General features: G+C 40.9%; 1 protein-coding gene across 3 annotated transcripts in view; it reads right to left on the reverse strand.

The window, feature by feature from the left end:
• Positions 1–1,102: 1,102 nt before the first annotated feature.
• Atl3 (atlastin GTPase 3) overlaps positions 1,103–13,911 on the reverse strand; it is a 44,009-nt gene continuing 31,200 nt past the window's right edge. For all 3 annotated transcript variants that reach the window (XM_085833929.1, XM_085833930.1, XM_085833928.1), the window contains exons 9-13: positions 11,799–11,926; positions 11,205–11,261; positions 10,275–10,346; positions 8,437–8,868; positions 1,103–6,791 (exon numbers count right to left, since the gene is read on the reverse strand). In XM_085833929.1, the coding sequence (XP_085690055.1) occupies positions 6,705–6,791; positions 8,437–8,868; positions 10,275–10,346; positions 11,205–11,261; positions 11,799–11,926 (776 nt within the window). In that variant the 3' untranslated portion in view covers positions 1,103–6,704. The remainder of the gene's footprint in view (positions 6,792–8,436; positions 8,869–10,274; positions 10,347–11,204; positions 11,262–11,798; positions 11,927–13,911) is intronic.

Below are 13,911 nucleotides of genomic sequence, written 5' to 3' on the forward strand. Positions count from 1 at the left end.
TCGGACTGTTGGGTCTTCAGAGAAGCATGCACACTGGTGATCTGTTGCCTTAGCTGCAGGGGATCTCCTGGGAGCCCTTCAGACTGTGGGGTCTTCAGAGGGGCAGACAAGCTGATGATCTGTTGCCCTGTATGCAGATCTCCTGGCAGGCCTTCAGACTCTGAAATTTTCAGAGTGGTGATCTGCCCTGGCAGAAGGGGCAGGCCAGAAAGTGTTAGTTTTTTAACCTTTCCCTATGTCCTCTCTTGTTTCTCTATCCCCAATGGCCCTAAAGGCAATCCCCAGCCCTGAGACTGAATGTTCAGGCCTAGAAAATAAAAAATTATATCAGAGTTTGCCCCAATATCAGGTCATATAACTCCTCCACTCCAACCTGGGAAGCTCTGCATCCTGCCCACAAGAAACCCTAAATAAACCCTGTGTTCTACTCAGTTTTCTGCTGCTTCTACAGAACAGAGGCAGCCACCCTCTTGCCCCCGCCCCCCACCCCAATAAACCTTTGTGAGGTTTGTTGCATGATGACTTTGCTGTAATCCTTGGCTCCAAACTGCCATGAAACCTTTCCCATCTAAGTTGTAACACTTATACAATTGAAAATCGTTATTTCAGTGGGTAGGGACTACTCACATATTTGGGACCCAAGTATGGGTCCAACAAGGGGTTTTTAAAGGCAAAACCCACATCCAGGTGCATCCCTCAGCAGCTACACAGAGAGGTTTTGCACAAGAAGCTAAGTTAGTTAGGGTATATCTTGATCTCTGTTTCGGAGAATAGAGTTGGGTTATTTTCCACAGAGTCTCCATCAAGATCAAAATCTAGCTAAACCTACAAAATAGTCTCAGCAATAATATAAGATGGAGGAATCTCTGCACTGCCTTGCCCTGTTACGAGTACTCTTCTATTTGTTCATATTTCCAGCACCACATGAATTGGATGTAGCACAACTTAGTCTATAATCCCAGACAAGACAGGTGGAAGCAGAATCAAGTGCATCATCAGATAAATAGTGTGAGGACAATCTGAGCAACTGTTGACCTTCATCGACCTATGTAGATCTGTCAGAGACCTGGGATTTGAGGACTTTAAAGAATGAGGACTACAATTCAATGCTGCAGACAACTTTACTTCAGTTTCAGTGCATTTTATACACAAATGTAATAAAAAAGTAATGATTCAACAAAGGTTGAGTTCAGAAAAAAATGTAAATAAATGCCAGTAAGCACATACTAAATATTAACCGAGCAGCCCTTTCCCAGAACAGCCCAATTTAAAAACTTTTCTCAGGAGAGAACAATTGTAACATAATTGCCTGGCAAGTACTATAGATTATGCCTGGGAAAGCACAAAAGCAAGGCAGAAGACTATATCCAGATTCAGGGCACACTGAGGACAGCACTCAGCATAGCCTTTCACCAAATTGAGCTCTACAGCTATCTTCCAACATCCAAAAAGGAACATGTCTTAAAAGTTGATTGCAAATTTTTGTCGTAGGAGGCACAAAATCATGTTTGTAAACAATCAAGGGGAACAAAATTCACTTGAGGTAAAAGGCTCTCTGCCTGTATTACTGGAGACTCTTTTACAGTTCTCCAAGGCATTGTTCACCATGCACCATGACCCCGTTCTGACAAGGAAAAAAAAAAAAAAAGGAGCCCAATGTAGTGGCAAACTCCTCTAATCACAGTGCTCCTTTTTTTTTGGGGGGGGGGTTGTTTTTGTTTTTTCAAGACAGGGTTTCCCTGTGTAGCCCTGGCTGTCCTGAAACTCACTCTGTAGACCAGGCTGGCCTCGAACTCAGAAATCGGCCTGCCTCTGCCTCCCAAGTGCTAGGATTAAGGCATGTGCCACCACTGCTTAGTCCCAGTGCTCTTAAGGCAGAGGCTAGTGAATGCTATGAGTTCAAAGCCAGCCTGAACTCCACTCTGAGTCCAGCCAATAATGAGTGACAAGGCTGCATAGTGAGTCCACAACTCTCCTGTCTAGTCACTGCTTTCAAGCCACTGGACAACAGCCTTACTAGATCACCACTAACCAGGCTCAATGTCAGTGTGGTACCATCTCTGACCAGGTCACTAACTCCCCTGACCAATCCCCATTCTATTCTATAGATCCTTCCACAAGAAAGAACAGTAACAACACACACAGGTGACAAGATGGTGTGATCTTTAATCCATTAAATGTACAGCATCATTGATTCCCATTGTGCTTTAAAGAAAACTATAGTCTTAAAGCCATTCAAAGGCAATGACCTAGCAGAAAGCATAACAAACCATTTTTAAAATAAAATTGAGAACTGTGTATGTTCAAGATTTAACTCTTGTAAGGCTTACATTCATAACAATTTTGATCACCTGACTATAAGGTTTGGGCATTAATGTGACCTTCCCTTTGTCAGAACATTACACCAGCTCTGGCACATGAAAGCTTTCTGGTTCCTGCTGTGGAGTACATAGGTAACGACTTCCATAGTTATGATCTCATCCTTTTTGTTCATTAGGTATTTAATACATTAGGGTTTTCTGTGTATAAAAGGTTTTGAGATTCGCAAAGACAAGTTGATCTCTGTGAGCTTAAGGCCAGCGTGGTCTATATATATGGTGAGTTCCAGAACAGACAAGGTTACTCTGAGACCCTTTCTCAAAACAAAACAACAAAAGATGTAGGAATTCAAGTCACAGTGCCCAATGGGGCTTTTTCAGAGTGAGAAAGAGGACTCTCAAAATTAAAAAAAAAAATTTCCCAATTACCTGTTTGTGTGTGAGGGCAGGCATTAAGAGAAGGCACTATGACAGCTTTAAAAAGCTTGGACACTCATCTGAATTAGGATACCCTGATGGTTCTAAACATAGTAAACTCTGGGGGGAGCAGACCTGGAGGCAGACCTCAGGTAAAGCTGCTAGAAATGCCGAAGAGCCCTCCTGTCTGGGTACTCCCATTCCATGGGTCAGCTCATTCTCCATCATTCATCCCCACCCCACACCCACCCACCCTTCACCTATTGATGTTTATAAATGATGATCCCAGGGCCACAGCACAAAACCACTTCAGCAATCCCTATCTACAAAGCAGAGTCCCATTTTCTTTTAGTACACCCTGTACATTAATCTAAAGCATGAAAAGGTAGATGAGAACCAGTGTTGAAGATGGAGCCACAGTACAACTGATGAAAACAACTGTAGACACTACAGCAGGCCACGTGAGACAAGAATACTTTTCACTTTGCTAAATGAGGCTTGCTTATGGCCTCACTCCTGACAAAAAACATACTGGTTCCACTTGCTAGGTTGCAAAATACAGAGATGTTGGTCACCTGATTAAAAAATAAATAAAATCATACTCAATTATATTCCAAAAAACTTACACAAACAAAATAGGTCTTTTTGATATTTCCATGGCACTTGGGGGATGGGGGGGGGGTTCCTTTTGCTTGGGCTTATATTAACCTACTGAATTTTTGTCTCATTCACATTTTCCAGGTAACAACCACTGTGTGTGACCTACTAAAGAAACTACATGGAAAATATAATGCTTGTCTGTGTTAATGAGTGAGAGGCAGTGAATCAAGCATAAACATTCAGAGGCCTGACCCAGTATACAGCAGGCATCAAACATAAACCTCTGGCTGGAGCTGCATAGAAAAAGAAAAAGAGAAGGGGGTAGAGGGAGGGAAAGAGGACAGAAATGTCACAAGCATCTCTGAGACAGATTTTTGGTATTCTTTAAAAGAGATGCTCAAAATTTATCAGCAAGCAATAAATCATGAGAGACTTCTCAGTGAAAGAATCAAAGTTGTAATTTTATCCATTTAATAAGAGGCACACTAAAGTGTTAGACCTGGTGCACAGAGCTAGCACCTGGCATACACACAGCCCTGTGAATGCACCCCAGCACCCCAAAACAAAAACAAGGACATTTTGGCAACAACTAGCTTTTCCTAAAGTGAGTTATTTTTAATAAAATCTCCATTATATCATATAAATGTGCTACACTTAGTGACAGAAGTGCACAAATATTGCCTGTACAGAACACCTATAGGGACACTGATCTGACTCCTTCACCATGTCCCAGAGCCACAAAGAAAAGGTTGGGGGTGTTAACAGACTCTTTCAACCAGTTATGAATCGCCTCAGAACTATTTCCAGCCAGTCATAAAAAGGCATTTTGTGTTGAAAATTGTAATAGAAAATCCACAATTTAAAGTTAGAAAACAGGCCAACCCTCAAAGAAAACTTTATATACATGTCCCAGGAGCAGAGTAAGTTAATTAATGGAACATTCACTGTAAACACACACACAAACACAAACACACACACACAGATGTAACACTGAAGCAATGGCAAAGTTTCCCCGCATCATCTTCCTCACCATTAAGAGAACCAGAGGTGGGCATGGGACACACACCTACAAGCTCAGCACTTGGGGAGTCTGAGGCAGCAAAACCTCAAATTCAAAGCCAGTCTAAACTACAAAGTAAGTTAAAGGCCAACCTAGACTATATAACAAAGCCCTGTCCCCAAAACCCTCTCTGACCTTATCTCAGTATCAGGAGTACATAACTCAATACAAGCGTTCAGATGGGGACATTACCTGAAAACTGCACTATGCCAGGAGGGAGACAGTCAGCCATCACTCACGAGCAGTGAGTAGTTTTAAAACAAGTTGGAACCATTCCCAAATGTCACAGCAAAAGGAAAAATTACTAATATTTTCAGGATGAGATGGTATGAAAATATATAAAATACTTAATATTAATTCAGGACTCATTAAATGTTTGACTGGAAAGCCGTTACTAACAAGAAAGTTGTGCATTAAAGAGAAATGAAATGAAGACTTCCTTTTCTCTTACCTTCCTTTCATACTCCACGTACATAAAATGTACACTATGCTTTGCCAAAACCCTGTATCTCCTTCCTGCAACAAAATCTCACATTATCTCCAAAATCAAGGCTTCTATACCTTCAGAAGGTTTAGGTCCACAATAATTCACTACTACAAGTCAAAGAAAAAAAGCAATAGATAAAACTTTATCATATAACCAAGGTAAATGTAAAAAAACAAAAATTAGAATCTTAGCAATTATCCTTCCTAAGCCAATTATTTTAAAACTGCTAGTCTAACCAAAAGAAGAATCAAGAGGGAATTTATTTTCTGGTTTTTTGAGCCAGTTTCTCTGGATAGCCCTGGCCATGCTGGAATTTAACTCTGTAGAACAGGATGGCCTCAAACTCATAGAGATGATCTACCTGCCTCTGCCTCCCAAGTGTTGGGACTAAAGGTGTGTGCTAATGTCACCTGGCTTAAGAGGTATTTTAAATAGTTTGGCTAGACTGAGTACACTTCCTTCTTCGGTGGAGGAAAAAAAGGGAAAGCTTACTAAATAAAATTACCAGTCTAGCTTTGATATTATGAACATTAGATAGTATATAGAATAAAAAGCACTTTGGGGCCAGGCACAATGGTACACAGAGGCACAGATATCTCTATGAGTTCAAGACTTGCCTGGTCTACACCAGGGAAACACCATATGACAAACACACACACACACACACACACACACACACAGTTTAGGTAGAGACTTTAGATCAGATCATTTGGTATTACCGCTAGGCAAAATGAAAGTGAACATTAATTAAAAGGAGTAATATTTGGTCATGCCTTTTCTCTGTTGAAAACGACTGTTTTTGTGGCTGACATAAATGTACAGTGAATCTAACCAAGACACAAATTCAAGGTGACTTTACCAGAGGTCGCATAGTTCACTCAAACTACAATTTTACCATGGAGTATCTAGTTCCTTTTATTATGAACCACTGGCTTTTTAAGGATAGTTTGCCTCTTTTCTAGAAAGAAGCTATAGAAATAAAAATAAAAAAGCAATGTCAACAAAACTGCCAGCCTCCTCGGTGTAAGGCCTTACAATCTGAAAGAGAGTATTAAGTGATTTAACGTCTTTCATGCTGCATAGCAAAGAGAATTCATAGAAATATGGCTTTTGAAGCAAGGATGGTACCACAAGTCTGTATTCAACTACTCAAGAACTTAGGGAGAGAGGACGATGGAAAGCTCAGCCATGGGGAATCGAGTAATTTCAAGCCCTGAGTCTGCACAGTCAAGTGGGCTGGGGCAGCTGCAGGGGAGAGCAACTGCTTAGCATACTCAGGCAACAGGTTCAATCAGCAGCACTAGGAGAAAACTTTTGAAGGATAATAAAGCATCGTTTCAGTGGGCCTTTCTTTCTGAGCCTTTTTCAAGTGGTGTAAACTTTTAAAAAGACAAATCTTCAAAGGTACAAAAGAACTAAAACCATGTTGATCCAAAACCACATTTCATGAGGTTGCCCTCCATTCCTTAGCCTTCATGGCTGCAGAGGGATGGACTGGTCTGAAAAGGCACTATGTGGCACATCAAAGACTTAAAAGCTGCATTTCTGTTTTCCTTTTAGCCCCACCCCCACCCCTTAAAGTGCAAAAAGCAGAGAACAGAGAAAAGAGTAGCCTTGAGTCTGTAACAGCAAGAAAAAGAACTGCTTCCAAGCCAAGTGGAGTTGGAAACCAGAGCAGAAGTCAGTTCATTTATTACAGTGCCCTGTCTCAGATCTTCCAGAAAGGTCTCAGGTCTGCCATTCCTCTGGAATTGGACCCATGATGGCATTGGCAGAAATCCAGAAGCTGACTGGGCTCTTGTCGGATCTTCCCTTTAAGATGCTATTGAGATTTTTTATCAGCAGGTGGTCTCCCAACGACGGCATCCCTTACTGCAGCCTGAGTAGAATTACCAATATGCGAAGAAGCCTGCAAAAGTCCATTTAGTCAATATGTTAGTTAATAAATTACAATACGGCATGAAAAAGCTAAGTCCTGGGGGGTAACTTCCAACAATCTTTCCTCATCAGCAGCATGCTGAAAAGGCAGACGGACTGAGACGACCATGGTGAGAGGAAACCATGATGCCAACTGACTCCTAAGTGTCAACGGAGCCTCTCTTCCCCTGCTGAGGAGGTTGAGTCTCCCCCGTTCATACTGTGGACTTAACTAATCTATTTACGTCACAGAAAAAGAAACAAACTAGTCCTAAAAACATACAAAGTGACCAGTTGTAGTGGTACAGACCTACACTCTCAGCATTCAGGAAGCCAAGGTAGAAAGATGATGAATGTATTACACAGTGAGTACCAAGCCAGCCTAGACTGCACAAAGATCCTGTCTCAAAAAATAAAATATGAACACTGGAGCTCATCCCGGTGTAGCAGATACTGTGAACCTATACCCACAGCATCTGCAGCACTTAAAAGCCATTGAGAGGCAGCAGAATCAGGACTTCCAGAGCTCAGGTTCATCCTCTTCTATCAGCCTGGACGATAGGAGACTCCATCTCAAACAAACAAGATCAGCTAACAAGATGGCTCACTGGGTAACCCCTGCAACCCTAATGATCTCAGTTCAATCTGCAGAACCCACCTAAAGGTGAATCGAGAAACTGACTCTACAGAGTTGTCCTCTGGCCTGCACATCGTGTGATCTGGGTCCCATACATCTACATCCACATATCACATACAGCCCAACACACACAATAATAACAAAGTTAAATAAACAGTAAGAATAAAAAACCCCAGAGATCATGACAATCTCAAAAAACATTTCCTTTTTGAAGATATAAATGAAGGTATGTATGAAAATGCCATAAACAAACCCATTATTTTGTATGTTAACCAAAAAACTAATTTAAAAATATACGGGCTGGCGAGATGGCTCAGTGGTTAAGAGCGCCGACTGCTCTTCTGAAGGTCCCAAGTTCAAATCCCAGCAACCACATGGTGGCTCACAACCATCTGTAATGAAATCTGATGCCCTCTTCTGGAGTGTCTGAAGACAGCTACAGTGTACTTACATATAATAAATAAATCTTTAAAAAATATATATACACATAAAAATTTAATGACTAAATGAAGGCAATGCCATACATTTTCTATCCCAAAAAGATTTAAAATGCAACAGTGTTAAGTCCCTATTTTATCAATGAAACAAATTCATCAGCAGATGGAAGAATCATACAGGAACTGGATCTGAAGAGCGCATAATTAGAGCTGCCCATGCTCACAATCATCTGCAACTACAGCTCCAGGGATCCACCTCTTCTTGCGTCTCTGGGCACTCTATACAAACTGTGCACAGACATATGCAGACAAAGCATTGGTACACATTAAAAATAAAACTGACCCAAGGGAAACAGTAGATCAAAGACCCCTTTTTGCATTAAAGAGCCACTTTTAGGCATTAAAACAAGACATCAGGATTAAATATCAATATTCTAAAAAAGAATAAAATGTAAAGCCCATCACAAAGTGGGCTCACCCCCCTTTCTCACTATGAAATTCTTCCAAATCTTACTTCAGAAGTGCATCACCACAGACCCTCAGCCTCAGCCAGCACTACTCACCTGCTCTAACACATACGCTGCACCGGAGTCAATGGCTCCACCCAGCTCACGATACTGCCCGGAATATCTGATGTACCCCCAGGTAAGGAGTGCTATTAAGAGCAGTCCAACCATACAGTTGAACAGCTGGGCCACAACCTCAAGCCCAATGAAGCCAGTGAAGCCCGAGGCTATGTACAATGCTGCTATGCCTGTGAACAGAACTGCAGGGGTTCGGAAGGTGCTGAAGACATTCTTGCTGCCATTGTGCTTGCAGAAGTTCTCATACAGTTCTTTGATTTCCTCCTCCAGCTCCTGCTGGTAACGGAAGCTGAAATCCTTCCCACCCATCTTTTTGATCTTCTTAAAGTGGTCCAGAGCAAGTTGTTTGAATTCTAGGTGCTTCTCTTCTAAAATATCTGGAGACAAATAAGGTTTCTCTCCCCCACAAATCTAAAAATAACAAAAACACATGCTGAATATTCTTGTACATGCCAAATAAAGTAACTAAAAAGACACAGTAAAGATTTGAATGCTCTTAAGAGTTTTGAAAAAAAGCTTAGAAATTAACTTTAGAAAATATTCAAGAGAGACTAAGATATAACCTATATGTAAAGAGTACTTGCCTAGTATGCACAGAGCCCTTGGTTTAATCCCAGTATCATACAAATCAGTATGGTGGTACGTATCTGTAATCCCAACCCTCCACAGGTAGTTACAGAAGGATCAGAAAATTCAAAATCATCCTCAGCTACATGAAAAGTTTGAGGCCCACCTAAGCTACATGAGATTCTGCTTAAACGGGAAGTCAGAAAAGACAAATATCCAAGGCCAAAGCCAGACATATTAGTATATGCCTATAATCCCAGCCCTTAGAAGGCAGAGGCAAGAGATCCATACAAGCTTAATGTGAAAGTGGTCTACATAACATATTTCAGGCCAACCACAGCCACAAAGCAAGTCTTTGTATAAAAATGTAAAGACTAATTAAAAGCTTGGTTAGAAAGGGAGGCTGGAGAGATGGCTTAGTAGTTAAGAACACTTGCTGCTCTTGCAGGACCAGAGTTCAGTTCCCAGCACCCGCATCATAAGGCTCAAAACCTCCTGTGACTAGGCCTCCAGAAGAGCTAATGTCTGACTGGTGTATTCAGTACCTACTACAGAGATATACACATAAATAAATAATAAATCTTAAAAGAAGAGATATGGCAGCACACATTTGTCTAGGACTTAAGAGACTGAGGCAAAAGAATTGCTATGAATCTGAGGCCAACTTGGACTACATATCTCAACTCTGTCTGACAAAAATAAAAATAACTAGAAGATCCAAATTACATAGAAAGACTCTGTTTCAAAAGAAAAGAAAAATTAAACTTAAAAAGTAATAATTAAGAGCATCCCAATTACTAGGGTGACCTGAAAGACCGCTTTCTAACTCATCATCTTAAGATGCGACAGCTCATGAATTAAAGGAGAGCTTCCAGCTTTTCTAGACAAGCAGGTTGCATCTCTAACACACACATTAGGCCATTCACAACCACCTAGAACTTTAGCTTCAGAGGATCCCATGCCCTCTTCTGGCCCAAGAACACCCACGTCCATGGCATACATACACAAGGATTAATACGTGAAAACAGACTTTTAAAGCACATTCCTGTGCCCACAGCATTAGTGAGGTCTAGGCAGTACAATCAGATACCTTCCACTAACACAGTGATTCTCAGGCCAGCCTATTACATAAGACCCTGTGTCAAACAAACAAACAAAAAGGATACATTGAGGAGGATCAAATTTGGGCCTTTGAAGTCAGCAGCCATGCTCAGAAAATGACACTTCAGAACAAGGTGTTACCCACATACCTCTTCCATGTTGTTGTAATAAATATCTTTGGCAGAGGCTGCAGCTGCCAAATTATTGGCTTCAGCAGTGGCCTTTAAGAAAAGAGTGAAATACTTTTTGTAACATTTTCCAAGAAACAAAGCAAAAATATCTCTCTTCCTATTCCCATTTTTCCTTATTAGCCTTCTGTTATTCTTTGTATTTCCATATAATTCAACTCATAAAATACATACTTTCACCCACTTTTGTGCCAAAACATCTATTCTGACACTTAAGAATCTTTAGCATAATCCAAACCTCTAAAGCTCAAAAAAAAAAAATAATTTCCTTTACTTCAATTTTAAACTTAACAGGTGCATACTTGGGCTGGAGACGAGGCTCCTACCTAAGCTATGCGGGGTAAGGCACCTTGGGTTCAGTCCCAGTGCCTCAAAGAGGTGGAGAAGGAGAGGATGGATGGAAGAAAGGAGGAAGAAGAGGAAGGTGGAAGGTAGAAGGAAGAGGAAGAAGGTAGAAGGTGGAAGAGAAAGGAAGAAAAGGAAGAAGAGGAGGAGAAGGAAATTGTTCATTATGCTACAAGTCACAAGGTTCAACGATTTTGTGAAAATATTTTGCTACTAAAGAAATCAGTATTTAGCAAGAAATACCCATACATTCAGCATATGAAAGTGAAAAACGGTTTTAAGCAAATGACCAGAGAATCCTTTTCAGCTGGATCTAGCAAAGCAATGTTTCCCAGTATGCTATGCAAGGAGAACAGCCCCAGCTGTATTGACTGCTCCGTAGAGAACACAGACAAGGCAGAGGGCACAACCACTTGCTGTAAATGTGCTCTTAAAGAGTTAAGGAGAGGAGAGTGGCCTCGCTCTCCTTCAGGTCTCAGCTGTTATCATATTTGGGTCAATCCCAGCAACTGAAGATGTCACTTAGAACACCAAAGACTTTATTACCTGAAGCATGGACTTCGGGTGAGGCAGATCTTCTCCTTGGTAAATTTTAATATATGCCTTAAAATATAAACATAGAAACTATCACAAAAATATAACTAAAATATTTTGCTCATATTTTAAAATAGTGAAACCACACAAATGCATTTTCCTAAAATCCTAGATCAACAACCAAGAATTAGCAAAAGCACGACACACCTCTGCGTGCATGTTAGCATTTTTAGTTATCTATAGTATAAATAATTCCCAAGCAGCAGAGCCTACCAAGGCCAGGACTCCACTCAGGCCCCATGCACAATGGCCTCACCATGACCTGTGGATAGAGACCATCCACCTGGAGAGAGCTGCGTCCCATCTATGTGCGTCTCCTACTCACAGCCACCTCTTAACCACCTCCTGTCCACACCATCTTCCGTGAAGACACAGTAATGACTACTCTAAGAGTGCGAAGAACATCATTTGGTTCTTATGCCCATACTGCCACCCAGTGGCCCGCTTCTGTAAGGACACTAAGGTCATAAAATGCCTCTGACCATCTCCCCCAGAATATTAAGTCAATTTTACAAAAAGCAAATTAGAACTAAAATTCATATTTACCTTAAAATATTCCAACAGTCCCCGGCAGGTGACTTTTGAACCATTGATCTCCTTCTCCATTAGTTTAGATGGATTTAGTACATATGGTATTAGAGCCTGTAACTGCTCTTTGAATTCACTAGCAATATCTATACATAGGATCATAAAGAAAGACACAAGAAGCCAAAATGAGCACACAACCCTCTTACAGAAAGAGGGTTAAGCCTATGCTTGCTATCTTCTGGCTGAGGTCCAGCTGCTGATAGACTGCCGTCCTAATGCACTTACATTGTGACCTTCCCCGTCACATTTAAGTCCTTTTCAGTTCAGAAGAATATACAGAATGCCCTTATCTTGTTTTCAATTCCGGGATATCTGGTTTATTCCCTTGCTTTTTAGATATTACATGGTTTGGTTTGGCTTGCATTTAGGGACAGAATCCTGACTATTTACCCAGGGTTGGTTTCAAATTTGCAATCCTCTTGCTTTTGCCTCCCAAGTCAGTATCACTTTTTAAAGAATTAAAGAATGTGTTCGAAAATAAAACAACCTCTTCACTTGCCCCATGCCTTCGCTGCACCCATACACTATCCCTTAGAATAAACAGGAAGCCACTATTCATTCATTTGCCTTATTTTTGCTCTTGCTGGCACTGTGACTCACACCCATAATCCCAGGAGCTCATCTGCAGTGCATTAATTCTGTCTCCAAAAAATGATAATAATACTTGAAGAAATAGAAGCATTTGTACCTTCTGCTATTTGCTTCTAAGTATCTTCTCAGTGGCTCCCAGGCCACCTCAAGATAGAAAGAGCATTATGTCAGGAAAACAATGCACTCTTTGCAGTTTGCACCAGGTTCTCAGGCACAATCAGGGGACTCATCAAGGAGAGGTGCCCTTTCCTCAAAGTATGGACAGACAAACCCAACTATGACGATGCAGGAGAACTGAATTACCAGAAGTATGATTTATACAAGTTTTGGATTTTTTTTTTTTTTTTTTTTTAAAGACAGGGTTTCTCTGTGTAGCCCTGGCTGTCCTGGAACTCACTTTGTAGACCAGGCTGTCCTGGAACTCAGAAATCCTCCTGCCTCTGCCTCCCGAGTGCTGGGATTAAAGGCGTGTGCCACCACACCAGGCTAAATTTTAAGAAATAAAAAGGTAGGACAAATTATTAATCTCATACTTGAGGTTGGAGATGGCTCAGCAGTTAAGAGCACTAGCTGCTCTTCCAAAAGAGAGGAGTTAGATTCTCAGAACCTACATGGTGACTCACAATGGTCTGCAACTCTAGCTCCAGAGGCTCTAACCCCTCTTCTGTCTCTGCAGGCACTATACTCAGACAGTGCACAGACATATGTGCAAACAAAATACCCATACACATAAAATAAAAAATAAAATAACATAAAATCTAAAAAACTGTATCTTAAATCTTTTTATACTGATTCTTTTATATTGAAGAAAGTATATAAAGTGGTTGATACACTATACTGTTCTATAGTATGCTTATGTATGTTAAACTATAGGACCTTACAGAAAATAGAATTTCATTGAATACCTTTTAATCCTTTGGGAAATTTAAAAATCTGTGCACTTGTGCATGTATGCACGTGTGCATTCGTGTGTACATGCGGCACAGAGCATGTGTGGAAGTGAGAGGACAAGTTGTGGTAGTCACTCTATTTCTACTATGTGAGTCTAAGGACCTGACCTCTGGTCGTTAGGCTAGGCAGCAGCTGCCTTTATTCACTGAGCCATTGGTTTTTTGAAACAGTAGTTTCTCTGTGCAGCTCTGGCTGTCCTGGAACTTGCTTTGTAGACCAGGCTGCTCTCTAACTCACAGAGATCTGCCTGTCTCTGCCTCCCGAGTACTGAGCCGCTGCGTCCGTACCACCTAACTTCCAGTCCTCTTTTAAAAAATGAGAATATATCATCTATTTTTAAACGTTTTTATGGTTTCAACTTTCATCACCCTGAAGGACTATTTAAAAAACACAGGGACCAAGCAGAATGCAGATGCTAAGATTTACAGATCTCAGACTACTCATGTCTCTACTAAGGCTGTTCCAAAATAACAGCTTTTAAATCATAAAAGAACTGTCTCTTGACAGTCAAGCCCAGTTTCTCACAATA

This window comes from Mus caroli, unplaced genomic scaffold, assembly GCF_978045245.1.
Source record: "Mus caroli unplaced genomic scaffold, Mus_caroli_1 scaffold_20, whole genome shotgun sequence".
Lineage (NCBI taxonomy): Eukaryota > Metazoa > Chordata > Mammalia > Rodentia > Muridae > Mus > Mus caroli.